A 21,407-nucleotide genomic window follows, 5' to 3' on the forward strand; every position below is an offset into this window, starting at 1 on the left:
CCGAGGCTCCTCGGCTTCACGGGCCCCTCCTCGTGGGCTAAATTTAAAGCTGCCCCAGCCTTAAAAGGTCGTGACGGTGTCTTGTGCATTCTGCCGAGTGGCAGCATTATTTTTGTTCTGTGGACCGCCGTCCTGCCCACTGCCCCTCACCCTGCTGCTTTCCCGGATCTGATCTTGCTTTAGCCACGTTTGGAATTAAAGTCTTTTCCCCCCCGTCAGCTTTTGTGGATTGGTAAATTCATAGCTGTGGTGAGTTACATGTCCAAAATATTCTTTGGAATGAAAATATGTCTCTGAACCTTGTTAGTTTGGTTAAGGTCATTTGTTCCATGTAAAACCATACATTTGTAATTCATGACTTCTTGCCTGTTAGACAATTTGTATTTCTGTTTCAAAGCTGTGTTGTCACTTTAAGTCATTCTTTTTAACAATGTTTTTATTTTTATTTTTCTCCATTAGCATGCATGGAGTCAAATTTAATCTTAAAGTCGGAACTAATCAGCTTTTTCATACTTGCTTTACCTTTGAATATGGCTTCTCAAATCCTTGCCAAAGCTCTCTAGAGACTTATTCAATTAACCGTTTGCAGTGTGAGTGACAAATAGCCACTTCTGGAGGTGCTGTTGAAGGGGACGCCATGGCTACCAGAACATTTTAATACCACCCTTATAGTGCAGATCTTTGTTAGTCCCTTATGTGCTGTGTTTACTCTAGTCACATGGTCAGAGTTTGGACTCAGGGGGACTAGCTCAGGTTTTTGATTTGGGGTTAAATTGGAAGGCGTATTTACAAACTGTCCCGTGCAACAGTCTTCAACCAGATTCTGCTTAGCTCATTTATTGGAGGGCACATGTTATTTAAATTCACTGCATCAGTTTGTTTATTATTGTGGCACACTAGTTTGTGTTGCTGTCCTAACGATGAACATCCTTCCATCCCGCCGCTTGCTCCACATTTGTGATGTCACAAAGGGCACTGATAGATCTGATATCAGACCTAGATATCGTAATTACAACACTCACAGTCAGTTGTTTGTTCCGCTCTCTGTAACTGCATTGTGGGTGTCTCGTAACAAAGCATCAGTTTGTGCAAGAAGCTGAGACCTTTAGTGTATTTGCACAGATAAAAGATGAAAGGATGAAAACAGAAGGCCAAATACACTGGTTTCTGGAGTTGCAGAGTATATTTCCCCTGTGATTAAGTATATCAGTCTGCTGCACTTGAATGTGGGATGGAAAAATAATGACCTGAATATGGGTTTAACAATGGAGTGTTAAACCAAACCCTCTGTTACAAGTTATTCACATCATGTACATTTGTATTCCCAAATAAAAGTGTACATGCTGTTTGGGAACATTGGCTTATTGAAACAAATTTACAATTTAGCAAATTGTACGTATAAAATAAACAATGTAACTCGAAATAATTCATATATACGGGATGACGACCTAGGTGTAGTCATCTGTATTATCAAGTTAAAAAAAAAAAAATTCATTGAACATTCATCATTTCATCACAGTTCCACCTGGACACATTATCTTTAAAATATACCAAAACCTAACTGCTGCTCAGCTAAGATGTCACCTGATGCAAAGCTTTCCAATCTATTAGAATTTATTTCATGTGTCTATCTCTCATCTCCAGAGCAATTGTTTGGAAAGGAAAGGCCCAGAGGGAGAGAAAACCCTAATTGAAAGAGCCCTTTGTTTGTCATGTATGAAGCAGATCAGTCAAATATGTTGACAGCTTGCTGAGCAAGTCGGTGTCACCATGACTCTTAACTGTTTGGTGTGAGGATAACTCTTGACATACCCACCAAGCCATGATGTGCCATAGTGTGTCACTCCTCCAAGAGCCAACCATTTAGCAGAGCAAATACATCTTGAAGCTCTATGTTTGTTTGTTTGTTTGCATGTTTGTTTATTTGTTTGTTTTAAAGTGAAAATGCGGTCAACTATCAGTACTGTAGCATCAACCCTAATTTCTTTACTGGTCTTCTTCAGTTTCCTAAGAAAACCTACTTTAGTTGCCTTTATCCCAGTCAAACCAGAACACGCAATGGTTTGATTGCTTCACTGCTAAAACTGTGTGAATATCTTTTCAAGATGGATGCGTAAGATTTCAGCCTTGAAATCTTAGCACTCCAGCTGCATTGCAAGCTTAAACCACTGCTGCTGCCAAAATGTAATATCCCTTCCTTTTTCGACATAATAAAAGTAAATCCTAACCTTTGCTAATGCTTAAGCTGCTCACACAAAGCAAAAATAACAAATTCATCTTAACCATCATTCATAATAACCAACTTCATCCCAACATGCCCTGAAGTAAGCGACACTAACGGTATCATGTGGCAATAATAACGATAGGATTGATTTACAGAGCCGATAAGATAAAGCCCGATACTGTAAGTGCTCGGAGTGGCCGTCAGGATGTCAGCATCTTTACAAGTGTCGCAGAAGCTGCAGCATCAACGGCAGGAGCAGCAGCAGCAGCAGCAGCAGCATCACTATGAGAGCAGCTGTTACCTCAGCTCCAAGTCGTCTGTTAGCAAGCAGTCGTTCACCACCGTCAAGACCAGCACCACTCGTCGGTAAGAGGATGGGAGTGGAATGAAGTGAGGATTCTGAAAGAATTCTATCTATCTATCTATCTATCTATCTATCTATCTATCTATCTATCTATCTATCTATCTATCTATCTATCTATCTATCTATCTATCTAGTGGAAGTATGACTGACTTTTGTTTTGAGTTTAAGTGTTCACTTTTGCGGCCTTGATGAAAGCATTCAAGCGAAGCCATTTTAAATATGCAACAGTATACTCTGGCTCGGCCATGAAGATGTTCATATTCCAGGAAAACAAGACAAGCAGCATCAAGTGTATTTTTAGAAAGAGTCCTCAGTCTTCCCTTTTGTCCTCATCTACCTATATGCACAGATTTTGCACAGCAGCCTGCAAACCAGTGCAGATGTATTGCTAATGTGCATCTCCTTTGGCAAAGCTACGGGTCAACTCATTTATGTTCGGTTATCACTCAACCTATGGCCCTGTGATAAACCTATTTTAAGATGCTGTGTCTCTAAATCATGATTTAGCACTTGAGACCATGAAAACACTCCGGTTGTGTTAGCACCGATATACAATTTTGCATTCATGTAAGATTCATTTTAATTTGATATATTAAAGATCATAAAATCATTTGTTAATGATTTTAATTAATGAGGGATCATCAGCAATTATAATGACAGTTTTAATATCCCAACAGGTTTCTGTTTTAATGACAGACAAACCTTGCAATTTGAATGATCAAAACAACTCATTGTCCAACCGATTAAACAAAATTGAAAGATTATTCATAGGGGAGCTGCTGTTGACGGAACAATTCTTCTTTTTTAAATTTCAAAGGTGCCCTAAACCTTTTCTTCTTGCTTTGGTTACCAAACACCTCAGACTATTCAGAGGCTCAGTTCTAAATTATCCCTGAAGTCTAGTTTTAGTGAGGTGCAAAGGTGGTTTAACAACAAAACAAGCCTGCCGTTGTCACACAGAAAATGTTCCACTGTGTCAGAAGCACTTGCAAGTGTGTGAGGGTCAGCATGTGTTTGTCCTTCATGCGGACGGTCACTGTGCACTTGTGGGAACTCTTTTAAATCGGGTCAGGGAAGGAATTTCAGCTGTAGTGAAGGGCTGCCAGATATATTCTTGTCCGCAAAGCTATTTCTGCAGGCAGGACGTGACATGTTAGCATTAGTCCAACTGTAAGAGCGCTGAATATGAATCATAAAGCTGCTGTCAAATGTACACTGGCTTTTACTGATGTTAAATAGTTAATAACTCGCGAGCGGTTGCGTTATTCTCCTTGTGAAATGCGCACAACTCTATTGTGTAGTGTACTGAATGTGTGAAAGAGATTTAAAATGTTTTCTATTTCTATTCTATTAAAATATCACAAGTAGTTTCTCAGCTTATTAGAAAATAAATGCATTTATCAGCAGTAAAACTTTTTGCACCTTTTACTTTTCACACAATGAACCAAAGCCTGATGAGTCAGCAGTGAGGAAAAGAAACCCTCTAGATTCTATTTATACTGACTCAATCTGCCTCCGCTGTGTCTTCACCAGCCTGATCCCACCTCGCCGGTGTGAAATTGAGTCTATCAAAGGTAAAAAATGCCATGCGCTCCACGAAGCGAACAGAACAGACGGGTCGAGACTTCACAGAGATTAGAGGTGGAGGCACAGTTTGAAAATGAACCTTTCCCCTCCAGTATTTATTATCTCTGACAATAGAGAGTCAGGAAGCGGATGTGAGTTTGGCTCCAAAAAGTTGGACAGAAATAGAAATAGATTATTTCCTTTCACAAAGTTGGACTGTGGCCCATCATAAATGTTTCGTTGTGAATACCAGTGTTGTGTGTTTGAATAGCACTCTTCTGTTTGTTCCAGTGATGATGATGGTAAGCTGGTTGCAGGTTTGGCTCCTTGGCCCGCAACCTTTTTTGAGTGAAAATGTTCATGTTCTCTGTGTTCTTGGAACAATAAGAATAAGGCTGGTATTAGTTTTGACAAGCTGGAAATTATAATTGTATTAGGATCAAATTATCAATGTCCTGTCAAACTCCCAATTCAGACAGAGTTCTCGCACTAGTTAATGTTTACAATATAAATTATGAATTCAAACCAAGATCTTAAACAATGCACCATTGTCAGACACCGACATGATAGATATTTCAGGAAGCTTTGTCACAACACGGTTTGAGGGTTTTACTTTGCCTTTAGCTTACATTTCCAAGCTCTAATAATATTGAGGAGCATAGGGTTACTTTTACTGCGTCCAACCATTAGTAGTCATCAGAATGTTTTAGGATGCTTTCATGTTATTCCGAGTCAGTAGGAGATATCCAACAAATCATTTGAAAATGTGAAATCTGAAAATGATCAGTGACCTTTGTTGAAGTAAGAAGCTCATTCTTCATTTATGCAAATCATTTTATGTCAATATAAATGGATTTTGGTCACTCTTACATAACAGAAGAAAACCTGTTCATTCAGAGTGTTTTTGGCCTTTACTGGTGTATGCAGTGAAAGTGATGTCCATCTATATCAATTTCAGCCAGAAGACCACAGTGAAGACTGAAAAGGGTCAAGAGGTGTTAAAACTGAGCCCGCTGCCCAAGAGAGCCAAGCGCACCTACCTGGCAATGGAAAAGGACAAGGAAGTTATCGGTTATGTGGTCCCCGTATTCAGAGCCAGGTGAGTGATGGGGGGGAACCCCCAATAGGATTGTTACTCGTAACCAAATCAACTCAACTCAAATCTTGGGTGTGATCATTTCCTTTCCCTTACTGTGAGAAGAGCCTTCATAAGTTGTTATTGTTGTTGTTGTGTATCTCTGCTTCAGCCACGATGTTGTTCGCGGTTTGATCGAGGCCCAGGACGAGACGGACACCACAGAGGAGGGGATCAACTATGTGGCCATGAGGAACCTCTTTGTCAGGGAGGCCAAGGAGGTGATGGAGGTCAAGGTTGAGAAGAAAACCAGGACAACGCACATCCGAGAGTCTGCAGAACGAATTGAACTAAACAAGACGGTAAAGCCCATCGAGTCTAATGAGGATTCATCATTATTGTACATTTTCACTTTCAATCGAAGTCCATGGCAACAGTCTTCACCCTCTAAATGCAGATGGAAGAGTGGTCCGAGTTCCGCAAGAAAATGAACCCGGACAGCCTGACACACCCTCCGGAGTTTATCGTCAAGCCCCGTGGGCAGACAATCTGGGAAGGCAACACTCTGAAGCTGCACTGCACCGTAGCTGGGTGGCCCAAACCCAGGGTTGTCTGGTGAGATGTTCTCCAAATCCACCAGCATCGATCGGACGCTCCGAAGATCCAAAGCAAAATAAGCCCGCTGTCTTTCCTCCTTCTTTAAGGTACAAGAACAACGTGCTGATCGATGCCAAGGCCCACCCTGAGAAATACACTGCAGAGAGCAATTACAACATGCACTCCCTGGAGATCAAGAAGTAGGTAATCGTTTAACTCTCCCTGTTAGGCCTAAGCACTTATACGCTGTAGAAATAGAAGAAGGGCACACGCTGCTTCACTGTGACTCCTCATGCTGAATATAGTTATTAGATGAGACCGTGGTCATTCCTCATGCCCGTGCCTTTCATTTTCAGCTGCGATTTCATCGACACGGCCCAGTATCGTGCCTCAGCCCTCAACATAAAAGGGGAAGCCTCTTCTGTGGCGACTGTTGTTGTCAAAAGTAGGTAACTGCACCAGCTCATATGCAATTCAGATATTGTTCTGTAGGAAAACTAGCTAGTATTTACTGCTCCTACTACTACTGGCTACTCAAGTGGAAATATTCTTTAACAGGTAGAAATTGTGTATTTGAGTGTTATTGCTAAAATTCCTAATATTGCAAATTATATGTAAACTGCTATCATGAAAGAACTATTTGTCGTCCTTTTGAAAAGCCTGTTTTACATGTGTATATTTTATCAGTATTGTTTATTAAAAGCCCTTAAATCATCTTGGAACTCATAAATTGTATCCTATTTGTTTATTGTTTTTGAGTTATGCTTTTAAAGAATGTTTTGCTTGATAGTATAGTATGTAATAAATAAACTGTTGGATGGATTTTGTGATGAAACACGTAAAATGAAGCTACTAGTTCACTGCTACAGTTGTGTAGCCTCGCTATGGCTGTAGTACAACACATTCAGAAACCTCATTCTTGTTCTTTGAAGTGACGTTTGATATTGATGTTTTTTGTTAGTCATATAAGAACAAAAAATATCTCAACGTTTAGGGTTCCAGGAGTTTGAAGAAGCAGGTCCGCTGCCTCTCAAACCACGTGAGTAGCTTCCACCGATTTTGACTCTTTGTTTAATCAGCTGAAATACCATTTTAACATTGCACATCGTAGAGCTTTTACACATAGAACAAGACAGAACAACAGGAATCAGAAACAAAGCATGTCTTACATCAAAGCACTCACCATGATCTGATGCTTAAACAGTGCACAATTGTAGTTTTTTTTGGAAGTTGACAGTTGGCAGGTTAGGACAATAATTACTTATAATTAATAACATTCAAATGAGTTTTGTTGTTATTCTAGTCAGCATGAGAATAGTAGAAAACAAACAAAATCATATTTCACTATATTAAAAAATGAGAGTGCACAAAATTAAACATACAGCATGGCACAAACTAACTAGTGAGAATACTGGCAAACGTGATCTGTCAGTTTTTACTGTGATGTTCATTTTGCTCTCTTTTGCAGACGGTTTTTGCTCTGAGCATGGCGTTACCTTTGAGACGACCATCCTTGACAAATTCGAGGTGGCCTTTGGCGCTGAGGGTGAGACACTGAGTCTGGGATGCACTGTCATCGTCTACCCCAACGTTAAGAACTACCAGCCTGAAGTCATCTGGTGCAGAAACTGTAAGTAACACAGAAGAAAATAAGAAATACCTACAATCAACTCAGGTTAATCCTCAAATCCCTTCTCCCAAATATCTTTCTTTTCTCTTTGACTCTTGTAGCTGTCCCTTTGAAGCCCTCTAAATGGGTTCACACACACTGGTCTGGTGAACGGGCCACGCTCACCCTCGTCCACCTCAACAAGGAGGACGAGGGCCTTTACACCCTGCGTGTCAACACCAAGTCTGGCTTTGACACCTACTCTGCTTATGTGTTTGTCAGAGGTGAGGCTTGAAGAGGACTTCAACATCTAGCAGAATTGTACGGCTTTAAACGAGTACTGTTTTTCTTTGATTTTATTTATAAAAATGCTACAGGTATACGCATACAAAGGTGTGTTTAGATAGGATTTAACTTCTGCTGTGTCTTTAAATGCCGTAACGCTCTGAGGGGTTTGGTTCCCTCTGTGGAATGTTGCTTCTATATCTGTCTGTAGGACGATAATGTCACCAGAGTGGTGATCGCTGGAGCACATTCCTTCAGGTTAAGCATAAAATGAAAAATAATGAAAGCAACCACACCAACAACGAGGATCAAGGAATGGCTCTTTCTAATGTCAATAGAATTGAGTGTGTCTTAATGGCCCAAGTGCCACACGCTGCACTGTGTAAAAGTATAAGTAGGTCAGAAAGTAGAAGGTGAGCATGTAGCGCAGCCTAAATTAGCAACACCCATAACCCACTGTGCTGCTCTTTTCCCTCCAGATGCCGAAGTGGAAGTGGAGGGAGTCCCCGTGGCTCCTCTCGATGTGCGCTGTCACGATGCCAACAAAGACTATGTGGTGGTCACCTGGAAGCAGCCGGCAGTGGAGGGCAGCAGCCAAATCCTGGGATACTACATCGACAGGTTCATGTTGCCTCAGCGTGTCGTCCGAATGGCTGTCTTACACATTCGCTGTCATCCCTTGTGCACATCCTGGCCGTCCCCACTGCTAGCCAAGCCTTCTTCCTTACAGTCATAACTGTGGGAAAAGACCTTTATTCATCGCATAAATGGGATGTGTCTGGCAGGTGTGAGGTGGGCACGCACCACTGGGCCCAGTGCAATGACGTCCCGGTGAAGTATGCCCGCTTCCCAGTCACTGGGTTGGTGGAGGGGCGGTCCTACGTCTTCAGGGTGCGGGCCCTGAACAAAGCGGGTGTGAGCCGGGCTTCCCGTGTGTCCGAGGCTGTGGTGGCCATGGATCCGTCAGACAGAGCTCGCCTCCGAGGTGAAGGGCCGCACCGGTGCCACCTGCTGCTACGTGAACAAAGCCAACGACTGCAATTTTCTTGATAACTTTTTTTTTTTCTGTTTGTGTTGTCCGTGGCACAGCTGGCCCTTCAGCCCCTTGGACTGGAATTATCAAGTTCACAGAGGAGGATTCCACAGGTACAGCAGCTTCAGGCTGTCCCCCCCACCCACCAACCGCTGCCCCTGATAGAACGTGTTTAACTTGTGTTGACAGTCATAAACAAAAAAAGGAAAAGGCAAAAAAACAAAACAAACAAACAAACAATAACAAATCTACATTATTTTGTTAGTGAGAGCAGAACCTTTGATCAATGTGTCATCCCCTCTAGTGGGTGTTGTCCCTGGAGACCCCTCTGATGTTGTGGTGACAGAGGCCACCAAGAGCTACGTGGTGCTAGCCTGGAAGCCTCCAGTCCAGAGAGGACATGAAGGAGTCATGTACTACATTGAGAAGGTTGGAAAACCAACAGTTTTTTGTATTTGATCCAAGGCAGGGACATCATTTTCTCATCATTTTCTCATTTTCTCTCTTTTAAGTTTCTGACCTTTGATTGATATTAAGCAGCATTAGATATTGCTAGCGTGTGATTTTACTGCTGTCTCTCTGACACGTCACTCTGGATCACAGTGTATTTCAGGCACAGACACCTGGCAGAGAGTGAACACTGGGATGCCGGTAAAGTCTCCTCGCTTTGCCCTGTTCGACCTTGCCGAGGACCGATCCTACAGCTTCCGTGTGCGCTGCTGCAACTCCGCTGGTGTGAGTGAGGCCTCTGTAGCCACAGAGGAGATCACAGTCGGAGATAAATTAGGTGGGTCTTTAATTTTTGATTCTATCCTAAAGTTTATTGGGGTGGCAAGGGTTGTAATGTATGAAGTCTACAGCTATTGCATTGTTTCATCTATCAGTGTTACTTCTGATTTTCTTACTTTTTTGCCTCCTGTCTGATTCCAATCCAATGAAAATACTTTTTCCTGCCTTTCTATCTCTCTTTCCACCTCAACAGACCTGCCCTCTACCCCTGGCAACCTAGTGGCCATCAGGAACACCGACACGTCAGTGGTGGTCATTTGGGGGGCTTCGAAGGAAGTTAAACAACTGGTTGGTTACTATATTGAATGCAGTGAGGTGGGCACTGACGTGTGGATGCCGTGCAACAACAAACCTGTCAAGCAGACCAGGTATGCACAGTACAAACCGGTTACACATTCCAAATAATAGCCCACTAGCATGAGAATTTAACTGGTGCAAGGACATTAAAACCATATGTAAAAAGTATCCTTTCAACTGTAAGTCTATTATATCAGGTTAAGTTATTTTGGTTTGATTCTTTTACATAAAGAAATTAGTCACTTCATTTGATTTGAATCAGTTATTTGTGGAGCTAGTTTTAGTGTTGAATGTGGTGCAATAATTAAGTCACTAAACAAGTGAAGTCTAGGTTGATGGAAGCCATTATCGGTCCCACTTATCACTATTATGTGACCAGTTTGATACATCCTCTACTCTTGCTGGCACCACTATTCAGCAGATTTGTGCAAAACAAATAGAACATCTTTGTTGTAATTCTCATTGTTGGTATTACAGATACTTAAGTGAAGGGGGTCACATGAGATTTTTCTCTTTCCACCGTCTGCAGGTTTGTGTGCCACGGCCTGACCACTGGAGTAAACTATGTGTTTAGAGTGAAGGCGGTCAACGCTGCTGGATACAGCCTGAGCTCCACTGACTCTGATGCCGTGGTTGTGCAAGCCGCCATCTGTGAGTCTCCTTGTGTCTCCTTATTCCCTCCATTGGTTCCTCTGGTCGTGGCATTCAAGTCATACCCTCCCGTCTGTGCTCCATTCTTGTGGGAATGTCTATTTGTCCAGGGAATGACTGCTTAGCATCCACATTAGTATTTTCCATCCAGTATCACCTGCTCTTGATTTGCATGGCTCAGCGATTCCATGCATATGACCTACCCACCTACTAGACCTTTACCCTTTGCCTCTGGGCCTCATCTTTATTTCATGACCCTTGTTAACTTTCCAACCTCGTCTCCCTTCCTACACAACAAAAATCATTATTCTCATTCTGGAAAGGCTGGCATATGGGGAAATGTATCGCTTTAGTGACTACAAGTGGTTCATGTTCCCATTTGGGATAGTTGCATGTGTGTGCCTTTCATACTCACCACTACCACTGGATGTCACTACACTCATCTGCAGTTCTTCAGTCTCAAAACAACAAGCTTTAAAACCACCTTTAAAAATGATTGTTTCACATTGCATTCAGGTGCAGGTTCCTGTATATATGTGTTTTGCTTGAGTTCTCTTTTGCTTTCAATAACTCCTTAGGGGGGCTCCGTGGTGCATGGCCGAGAGACAGGCTAAAACATTGTGTTCTAAAGAGCATGAACCTAGTGAGAGTCTCAACTGGCTATCGGAGAGACTGTTGTAGCTTGAAAGTTACCCTGCTTCTGCCTCGGAGTGTAAGTACAGTTTTGATACAAAGACTTTCAGAGGTGTGTGTTGCTCGCATGTCTGAAGCATGTAGCGTGTGTAGCTGTATTCACAATGTATTCATACAAGTAAGTTAACTGCAAAGGGACACTTAACGTTGGACCATATGTTCCTTCGGTTTGAAGTGATTTTCAGTGTTGAAATATGTGCAGGTGACCCTCCTGATCAAAGATTGGGGTATTTTCCAACTGATTTATCTACTTTCTTTGCAGCCGTCCCTGGAAAGCCAACTGGTGTGACTCTTCTGGAGGCCCTCAAGGATTACATGGTGCTGGGCTGGAGTGCACCAGCTAAAGATGGAGGAGCCGACATCAGGGGATATTTTGTCGACTACAGGACTGTGAAGGGAGACGTAGTTGGGAAGTGGCACGAAATGAACCACCAGGCCGTGACTACCACCTCCTATAAAGTAAGTTTGAACCCGAAAAGGTTTAATTTCCCATTTTAAAAATAAAGTCTTCCTTACCAATCACAGTATTGCTTTCTGTTGTGAAGTAATAAAATTATGACATTCAAATGAGTTTATGGAGTCGAATGTTCCACCCTGCCTATACGCCTTGCCTCTAGGCCGAGGACCTCAAGGAGAATGTCTTCTACCAGTTCCAAGTTCGCGCTATGAACATGGCAGGTGTGAGTGAGACATCTCTGCACAGTGCTGCTTTGGAGTGCAAGGAGTGGACCATTACTGTACCAGGTGTGCAAGGCAGCGTTCTTCAAATACGATCATGAACAATTATAATGATGGCTTATTTAGTTAAAATAAGACTAACTCTCAATTATTGATAATATATTGTTATTTTTCTTTCTGTGACATAACATAGTTTTACCTTTCAATACAATACAATACAATTACATTTTTTAGCAATCGGGTACGGGTAAGACTGAATCACACATGGGTTGTTCAGATCCATCAGTGGTTAAAAAACAAGAAAGACAAACTATGTCTCACATAACACATAACCAAAAACTTGAACCCTTTATTCATTGTTATAATAAGGCCGATGTATTATATAGATTGTTCCTAATGTGGTTAATTACGGATATTAAAAATAACCTTCATCAATGCAATAATTCTGCAGGAACACCTTTTTTGTCCCAGTAAATTCTCCATTCAGATTGTTTAAAAAAAATTGCATTTAATTGAACAAAAAACAGCGGCTATATTTTTTTAATTGGTAAATAGAATCTCATAGGGGTTTGTGGTTCTATTGGTTGTTCCAAGTTGATTGCAGAAATAAACATTGCTCCTGGTCAAACTGACTCCCAGCACTTCCCCCCATATTTATCTGCCATCTTTTCCCTGCCAGGTGCTCCTGTGGGCCTCCATGTGCTGGAGGTCCGGGACTCCTCTGTGGTGTTGCTGTGGAAGCCCCCTGCATTCAATGGCCGCACCCCTGTCAGTGGCTACTACGTGGACGTCAAGGAGGCGTCTGCAGGGTCGGGATGCTGGAAGGCTGTTCACGAGAAAGCCAATAGGACGCAATACATAAAGGTGCTGGGGATGGAAACCTGTTTTGATGACTCGTGTCAAACCGCAGGCTCGGTTATCAGCTTCACCTGTCTTGATTTCAGGTGAAGGGGCTCAAACCTGGCACTGCCTACGTCTTCCGCGTCCGTGCCCAAAATCTGGCTGGAGTTGGACAGACTTCCGCAGTCTTGGGTCCAGTCCTGGCCCAGACTTGCCCGGGTAAGACTCGTTGCTGTGTCCTTCCAGGTTTTCTTTGCGCTCCTGAAAATTAAGAGATGTCCGCTACGTTAATGACTATTGTCATTAGAGTTGTCATTCTCTTTGATTTTTTTGCACTCAATTCTTTCCTTCGCAATAGAAACACATTCAGTGTCACTGTCCTTTTCACAGGAACCAAGGAGATTTATGTGGACGTGGACGACGACGGTGTGATCTCCATGGTGTTTGAGTGCTCCGAGATGAGTGAGGGCTCCGAGTTCATCTGGTCCAAGAATTACCAAACGATCACAGACACATCCCGCCTGACTATCATCAACGAAGGGAGCAAGTGAGTGTCCTCGCCGCCACGTTCGCCCTCTCAAACGACTTCCAGCCATTGAGTCCGGCTGTCGATTAACTCTTAAAACCCTACAATCACACCATTGACTTTGTGCACTGTTCTCATGCTTCAGGTCCAGAGCTATTTTCAACAGTCTCTCCATGGAGGATCTGGGCATCTTCTCCTGTGTGGTCACCAACACTGAAGGCGTGTCCTCCAGCTACACACTCACCGAGGAGGGTCAGTCGTCCCGCAGTCCCGGCATCTCTGCCGCTGAAACTCGATCTGCTTGTTTTTTTTCTTGTAGGTGAAGTCAGTGCTGAATGTGCAGCAACCCTCTGAAAGGCTGTGTGGGCCCCGGCCTGTTACTCAGACAGCACCATCATTTTATACCTGCAAGTTGTTTTAGCATTCAGTGTTGGACTTGACATAGGGTATAAATGAACGCTTTAATAATATCATGTCCCTCGGAGTCTAAATCATATGAAAAGCAGGAAAGAGCTTGTAAACGCAGAGTTAATGCCAGAGGGTTTTGCAAAGGTCAAGGCAATAACTCTGCTGTCTTTTCTTCCTCCCTGGCAGGCATCAAACGTCTCCTGGACATCAGCTATGACAAGAAGTTCCCTGGTAATATCACACACGCATCACCGCTAGCACAGTTTCCTTTCCTCTTACAAAGATTTTTTTAAGAATTTGAAAGTAGAATTTAGCTGGTTATCTGACACAACAGTGCCTTGGTACACATTTGATTGATTAAAATGAAAAGATGATTTTGCATCTTGTTTCCTCAAGTTCCCTTGATGCATTTTCTGGTCCATTTTTTTCCTGTCACATTACTTTTTTGCCCACAAGGATTTATGTTTTATCTAGATTTTTTTTAAAAAATAATTATACTATTTTTTAAAGAGTACATTTATATCGTATGCAATGCACCATTTTTTATTTATGTTCTTGAGTTGGATGTGTCATACAAGTGTAATACGCAATGGTTTTTACTTTTTCAACCTTCTTCTATACCCGCTTCCTCCTGCACTCAGTCGCAGAAGTTTGCTGCAGCCTATCTTAGTTGTCTTTGGGCGAAGGCAGGGCTCCACCCAGGTCAAGTTGCCTGGTTTTTGTTTGATGATGATAATTTAGAGCCCAGAAAATACATTTAAATTCTATGATTTACCAGTAAATTCCGCCCTATCTGTTGGGGCAGAAAGTACTGTTAGAGATTGGTATGATCACCTGAATTGTACTGACTGCAAGAAAATTTGAAGAAACATTTGTGTGCGTCTCCAGTTATTCCCTTCAAGAATGAAATGGCCATGGAGCTGCTGGAAAAAGGACGCGTTCGATTCTGGACCCAGGTGGAGAAATGCACCTCAGCCTGTCAAGTGGAGTATGTCTTCAACGATGTCATCCTGTCTCACGGAAAGGTAGGAATTTAAAATGACTCCTATTGTCACACACTCCCGAGTGTCTCCTCCTCACTCTCTTCTTTCTCCCTCCAGAAATACACGATGAACTTTGATCAGTCGACCGGCATCATTGAGATGTTTATGGACTCTCTGGAGGTCACTGACGAGGGAACTTTCACCTTTAACCTGGTGGACGGCAAGGCAAAGGGCGCAACCAGTCTGGTGCTCATTGGAGACGGTAAGATATATATATTTTTTGTCTATATTCAATCTAATTGAGGCACAGATGAGGCTTTCATAGGCAAATTACTGTTGCTTGCTGTAACATTTTATTCCACTGAGGGGCAGCAGAAGCCTTTTCTTGACTCTTTTTCGTCTGTATTATTTCGGCCTATGATGATCTGATTCCCTGCCTCTTGCTACCTTTCCGTTGTGGGGAAAAAAATTACAGCATGTTCTAGAACTGTGGTGTCTCATCTGTTAATGGCCTTTTCTGCATTCCAGAATTCAGGGAGCTTCAGAAGAAATCTGAATTTGAGAGATCAGAATGGGTCAGAAAACAAGGTACTGGATCAAATGTCTTTACATAACTTAGACTTACAGCAGTGCGTCTAACAATTTCTCCTTACTATGTACAGGCCCTCACTTTGTCAAGTACCTCGACTTCACTGTTACACCAGAATGTGACGTACTCTTGAGATGCAAGGTAAGACTGTAGATATTTACACTGTATTTAATGCATTTTAAAAGACGGATCGTCGCTAATGTTGTTTCCCACTGCAGATTGGAAATGTCAGAGCTGAGACTGAGATCATCTGGTCTAAGGACAGCATTGAAATTGCTGAGGATGACGAGGACGGCAAGAAAATCGAGAAGCAGGATGGCGAGCTGACCTTTAACATCGGAAAGGTCAGCCCATTAGACTGAGGCTGCACTTTGTTAGGAGTTGTGAGCTCACGAGGAAGAGAGAGAACAAAAAAGCTAAAAGCGATTCTGCCGTCACAGCTGCGCTTCCGCTGTAGACCTAGACTAGATGCTGCGCTTCCAACCAGCCCTCTCTGAAAAAACAGCCATAAATGATGAAACGCGTTCAGAAATATTCACGTTCCCGAGTGATGCTGGAGTACTGCAGGAGTCAGTACGTCAGCATGTCGTGTACGCTGGAATGAGAATAGAAGATTCAGGTTGAACCGGATCTCCATTTTTGCCTTTTCACATTTACTTTGAAGTCGTTAGATATTAGTGTTTGGGTGTCCTGATCCACAACATTGAGCCACATATGCTGTAAATACAATATGTGGGTTTACTGTGTGAGGAATTCATACGTTTCACTTGCAAACCCACATTTTATTTAGCTTCTCTGGCCACTGTTTCAAACTGTTAAAACTACCACAGCATCAACAGAAGCGGACAGTTTGCCTTGTACTCAAGCTTACATAAACAACAAAAGAAAAGAGTCGTCTCCACGCTAATCCGGCGGCATCATCAAAGTGTCCCAGTTGAATACGTGACATTAATACCATGTTTTTAGCTAGAATATCCACTGTAATGTTGACTGGAGCTCTTATTATATTTGGCAAGTCGGACGGACTGGACTGCAAAGTCTTCGTGACACTTGGATAAGACCACACAGGCAATGTGGAGACATTTTTTGTTGTTGTTTATTTAATGTTTGAGTCCTTGGCAATGATCATGTCCTGTCATTGGGTGGCGTTCCTTCCCTGTTCAGATCTTGAGAACAGTTGTGTGGATTAGGAAATGTCACTTGAGTGACAGGATTAGTGAATGGGTAAAATTACAATTTTTGGGAGGGATGAATAAACCACAACATTAAAAAAAAAGGCAAGTGAAAGAAACGATGGTGAAATCGAATCAGCTTGATTAGCTGGAGGAAGGGACGTGCACTTGAACATTGTGCCGTAGCCAAGACTGAGTCATCTACCGTGTCCCAGTGGTTCTAATATTGCAGCTGATCGCTGCTGAACTGTAGGACCACTGGTCGTGAAGAGAGAGGCGCTCGGTGTCATCGCATGTGCAAAGGAGGGGCAGTCTGCTCACTGCCACTCCTGTCACTCGCATCTGCATTAACTTGCTTATCTGTCTAATTTACAGTGGGTTAATAAGCAGGAGAAAGAAAAAGAAACAGAAAGAAAGAGAAAAGAAAAAGAAGGCAAAAAGCGACCTGCTGAGGAAGTTCCACCACCACCAAGAGCCAAAGTCTGGACATAATCTGTGCTTCCATAAGTCTCCATCCATAATTTCTCCATGTGTCCTCCATGTCTCACACTTTCCCATGTTTTCATTCAATGCATCCCAGAAAAGCTTGCCTTTTGGGTTTAGTTGGTCTGTGTCTGGCTTTCGTACTGTCTGTTATTTGTCCTAATGATGTACCCCCCTTTGTGTAGAGTGGAAGCCCATCAGTTGACTTCTCATTGACACTAAAGTTGCTTTTAAATTGAATTTCCAGATCTCCAAGAGTGATATGGGTATTTATGAGGTCTTCCTGAGGGACGACAGAGGCAAAGATAAGAGCACCTTCAATCTGACTGATGCAGGTACAGTTTCTTCACCAGTGGAAAACTGCGCTAGATAAGAATGCTGCTGGTCTTGCAACAAGAAGAGATGTAAGTGAGTATTGAGCTAACTGTTGTTCATCTTTCCACCCAGGATACCAGGCTGTTATGAATGAGCTCTTCAGCGTTATTGGTAAGTCAGATAAGGAAATAATTAAAGGCCTAGTATGTGATGTTTAGGGAAGCTTTCTCTTTTCTTATGTCACACTGGCTCTCATGATGTTTCTTTTATGAGCTGTGATGTCAGGGGTGAAATCACAAAATTTCTGGTCAGACAAAATCCTTCAAAGTAGATTCACTCTCTATGTACATTTAAAAGATGAATGAACCAGAACCAGGTCTTGGCATAGGAGGGACAGGCAGTTGCCTGGGGTGCCATCTGTTGGAGAAAAAAAATTAAATAAAATATTAATGACTTTGAATGCCCATTGACAGAACTCCCTTTGTGTTCTGCCTAAAAATAAGTGATGCCCCAGGGCCCCCACGGAGGGCACATCTGTTGGTGGAACGAAGCTGAAACACCAGTCTTCTGGTTAAGATGGTGACATCACACTTCTCTTGGAGAGATGTGAAGTTTGTTTTCACATTTAGATAATTTCCTACCGTGGTGCGGTGTGATGATGGATGAGAGTCACGTAAATCATGTGACAAACCTAAAGCCCACAGTCTAACTGATCCGCCACATAATTGTATGCGGCCTGCAAGAGCTTTAAAAGGTGTATAACTGTGTTTAAAGCAAAGTCTGTGCTCCTTGAAAGTGTACATAGACCATAAAGTACATCTTCCACAATGCGCTTGGATTTTGTAATGAGGTAACAGCATCCCACTGCTAAATCCTATTCCATTCGACGTCAGCAAATATTTTTTTAAATGAGTGAAGTTGAGAAATCCCTTCGCATAATCCGAAGCTGTCAGAGAGGAAAAACACGGCTGTATGTATTTTGAGGTCTCTGAAAATTCATAAATATTAAAATAATAACATCCGGTGACAGTCATTTTGTAACATATTCAAGAACGATTATATATTTTTTTAAGTAATGCGGTTGTAACCTCCAGTGACACACTGGGCCTTGAAAACCACTGAGATGAAACATGACATGGTGTTGTGGTTTCCCAGGCATGCAGCTGATTTTTAAATTTTTTTTCTACATCTTTTGCCCACAGCTAACTCCTCCTCAGCAGTCCAGGTGCTCAGTACCGAACATGGCATCATCCTCTACTCCAATGTTACCTATTACCATGAGGAGCAGCGTGTTGGTTGGCTCCACAAGTAAGTAAAGTCAACCAGAACACTTCCATAGTTGGGATTTGGGTCTGGTAAACAAACACACTGGATATAAATTCATTGTTTGAACAAAACCTTATTGAAAGTGTGCTTCTGTGCTTTGGCTTAGGAGCAACAGCATTGGCTGTTTTGCCTGTCAAAATATTCTGTAACTGTTTTAGCTGTTATTATCCTGTTATTAACCTTTATTAACACTTCTAGTCTACACTTTTAACTTGCTATAAGGCTTCATGCTTCAAAAACAGTGCTTTAAGGTGGTTTACAAAGGAAGTTTACAAAGTTGTGCAATAAATCAGATTTTTATTTAAATAAAAAACAGTTTCTCTGAGGCTTCTGACTCTTCTTAATTTGTTTTTCTTACTTGCTCTCCTCACCGTGACCTTCCCCCGTAAATTATCCAGAATTAACTGATCGCGTGTGCTGCTCTTTTTCTCCTTCAGAGATGCTAAGATCGCCGCCTCAGAGAGAGTTAAGTCCGGGGTCACAGGAGAGCAGCTGTGGCTTCAGATCAATGAACCCACTGAGAAGGACAAGGGCAAATATACCATGGACATCTTTGATGGCAAGGACGGTGTAAAGAGAGTCTTTGATCTGTCTGGACAGGGTGGGTGAAGCTTTTCAAGCTTTTTTTTTAAAAGTCCCATTAGCAGCTCGGGTTATTTCAGGGCTTATTCAAGTAATGATGATAATAATAGGTGTCTTTCTCCTGCAGCATGGGAAGAGGCATTTGAAGAATTCCAGAGACTCAAGTAAGTGAACAAACCCATCCGACGGGGTCTCTGTTGTGTAACGCTGTGCTTTTTGCCTGAAGAGGATTGTTACAAAAATAAATAGTAACAGTCATCACAGACCTGAAATAGACCCTGTGTGCTTTGCCGGGCCATTTAAAGGGGCTCTTAATACATTTCCTGACATTGGGCAACCTGGAAGGAAAAAAAGGTTATGCCTGTACTCCCGTTTTAAGATGCTTCTCACAGTGTTTGCTTTCCCCTCTACAGGGCAGCTGCAATCGCAGAGAGAAGTAAGTGCTTACTTAATCTTTGTTTTTTCCCCAAGAGGCATCACTCTGAGAAAAGACACGTACCATTTCAGGCCTCAAAGGCCATTTCAGGTTTAAAGGCCCAGTGCGTAACAAAAGAAGAAATAAACATGGATCATGTTAGTTTGGAAAAAAATCACTGTCATTTGTTATTAATAATTATATTTTTTACAACAAATGGGTTGATTTGTACGGATGTGGCCATATTGGACCTCTGTGTGTCTATAGCAGCCAAGTATGTTGATCCTTTCAGGGTTTCATGATTTTTGCCGTCACAACACGGCTGTTATTAGAGTTCCGTGTGGATGTTTGGTTTCCTTCTGCTACCTTCCGTCCCTGACTGACAGACAGAAGGCCAGCAAGAGAAATGATTTGCATGTTGCGTGATGACTGACATTTTCTCGCTGGCGAACTAACTCCTCTTCCTGAACAGATCGCGCACGTGTTGTTGGTGGCCTGCCAGATGTGGTTGCAATCCAACAGGGCAAGGTAAACAGGAACATACATCATTGTGTTTTTCTTAAAACAAGAAGGTGTTTGTGTCATTTCTGAAAGCCATATTATACAGATGCATAAATCTTACTACAACAACTTTTTTTTTTTTTTTAATTTTTAAATTTTATTTTAAACTTTAGTCCCTGAACCTGACTGGCAATGTGTGGGGCGATCCCGTACCTGAGGTGTGCTGGACGAAGAACGAAAAGGAGCTGGTGTCTGACGACCACTACAACCTCAAGTTCGAACACGGCAAGTTTGCCAGCATCACAATCGCTGCCGTCTCCACGGTGGACTCTGGCAAATACGCCCTCCTAGTCAAGAACAAGTACGGCACAGAGGCTGGCGAGTTCACTGTCAGCGTGTATAACCCAGAGGAAGACGAGGCCGAGTAGGGGAATTAAAGCGAACGGATGACGGAGAGCAATGATTGACCCAGAGAAGAACCCCTCTCCAAAGCATTTTGCCCCGGCACACGCCGGCGATCATGAGCGGTTTAAATACATGATCTATGTAGCTGCTTCCTACTGCCTCTTTTTATGTGCTAGGCTAAAGAGCTTTGGGCATTAGTGCTAATGTATGCCAACAATGAATGGGATACAAAGAGGTGTGTGTGCTTGCTTAAGATGTCTTTTGTCAATTTTAGCACCTGTCGGCCAGATAATTATTTATCATGACGAGACATTGTCGATAAATTATGGGTACTTTATAAACGGTATGAAGTCACAGCATTATAAGTAACTATAATTGGTGATTTTAAACTCTTTAAGCAAGTTTTTGTTTTTGTTGAAAACCTGTTGACAACGTCTAAAGCTCTGTGTCCATGTATAAACAGCCACTCTATTTCAAGTGCTCCTGTGTACGTGCACGTTATTTACCTTTAATTTTTCTCACTCATCTTTGCATTTGCTAAGAGAGGCAGGACTGGTTTCGGATGACTTGGCAGGAGTCCAGTAAACCCCTAAATAGATCTCACCTGGAAAACTTCTATATTTTGCAACCCTCCAGGCTTTGTGCACAGCCTTACTTTGGAGGTCTGTCTTTCCAAGAAAAAGGATGAAAAGACAAGGAAGTATGAACTGATGGGGACGTGAGAGAATATTGTGTTTCAGGTTTAATCAGTGGTTAAGCCAACAAAAAAAAAATTATTTGGGGTATCCAGGGTGAGATCATTACTGACACAGGGGTGGCAATAAGTAAATACTGCAAGTGTCTATTATTACTGTAGTGTTTATTACATGTTTTCATTGTGACCTTATAACAGTCGGCCTATGAATCACAGAGCAGTAGATCTTCCCCAGTGTTAATCATAAATCGATATAAGCGTGTTCCTACTGTCCTAGGGTCAGCGTTGGGGTTGCAGTAAAGTTCTT

At 42.3% G+C, this 21,407-nt stretch overlaps 1 protein-coding gene and 1 long non-coding RNA gene across 4 annotated transcripts; one reads left to right on the top strand and one right to left on the bottom strand.

The window, feature by feature from the left end:
• The first annotated feature begins 105 nt into the window (after positions 1–105).
• Positions 106–20,757, top strand: myom1a (myomesin 1a (skelemin)). 3 transcript variants are annotated; one of them, XM_076021810.1, is made up of 38 exons: positions 107–249; positions 2,380–2,590; positions 5,113–5,253; positions 5,402–5,591; positions 5,687–5,844; positions 5,934–6,026; positions 6,183–6,271; positions 6,821–6,865; positions 7,295–7,456; positions 7,558–7,719; positions 8,200–8,341; positions 8,506–8,705; positions 8,810–8,866; positions 9,058–9,182; positions 9,357–9,540; positions 9,736–9,910; positions 10,369–10,490; positions 11,446–11,642; positions 11,801–11,927; positions 12,541–12,725; positions 12,806–12,920; positions 13,092–13,248; positions 13,373–13,479; positions 13,822–13,866; positions 14,524–14,660; positions 14,736–14,880; positions 15,147–15,206; positions 15,281–15,348; positions 15,426–15,551; positions 16,755–16,859; positions 17,110–17,197; positions 17,310–17,348; positions 18,380–18,485; positions 18,941–19,104; positions 19,213–19,249; positions 19,499–19,521; positions 19,973–20,028; positions 20,175–20,757. In XM_076021810.1, exons 2-38 carry the CDS (start codon positions 2,430–2,432, stop codon positions 20,427–20,429), a joined length of 4,548 nt encoding a protein of 1,515 aa, XP_075877925.1. In that variant the 5' UTR covers positions 107–249; positions 2,380–2,429; the 3' UTR covers positions 20,430–20,757. The 3 variants fall into 3 exon arrangements, with proteins under 3 accessions (XP_075877928.1, XP_075877925.1, XP_075877927.1); XM_076021813.1 differs by lacking the exon at positions 2,380–2,590 and having other exon boundaries at positions 106–249; XM_076021812.1 differs by lacking the exon at positions 16,755–16,859.
• LOC142885402 (uncharacterized) lies at positions 12,601–17,657 on the bottom strand. The gene is made up of 3 exons (XR_012926285.1): positions 17,545–17,657; positions 12,791–12,962; positions 12,601–12,687 (listed from the first exon to the last, which is right to left on the bottom strand). It is a non-coding gene; the product is annotated as an uncharacterized LOC142885402 (long non-coding RNA).
• Positions 20,758–21,407: the final 650 nt, after the last annotated feature.

Source organism: Nelusetta ayraudi, unplaced genomic scaffold (assembly GCF_046127955.1).
Source record: "Nelusetta ayraudi isolate G7.1 ecotype Tasmania unplaced genomic scaffold, CSIRO-AGI_Nayr_v1 ptg000011l, whole genome shotgun sequence".
Taxonomy (NCBI): Eukaryota; Metazoa; Chordata; class Actinopteri; order Tetraodontiformes; family Monacanthidae; genus Nelusetta; species Nelusetta ayraudi.

Bases quoted from the DNA above. Each gene is read 5' to 3' on its own strand.
- myom1a (XM_076021810.1), top strand. From the start codon at position 2,430: ATGTCAGCATCTTTACAAGTGTCGCAGAAGCTGCAGCATCAACGGCAG. The intron at 9,911-10,368 runs GTATGCACAGTA...CACCGTCTGCAG, and splicing joins AAACCTGTCAAGCAGACCAG to GTTTGTGTGCCACGGCCTGA. The intron at 13,249-13,372 runs GTGAGTGTCCTC...CTCATGCTTCAG, and splicing joins ATCATCAACGAAGGGAGCAA to GTCCAGAGCTATTTTCAACA.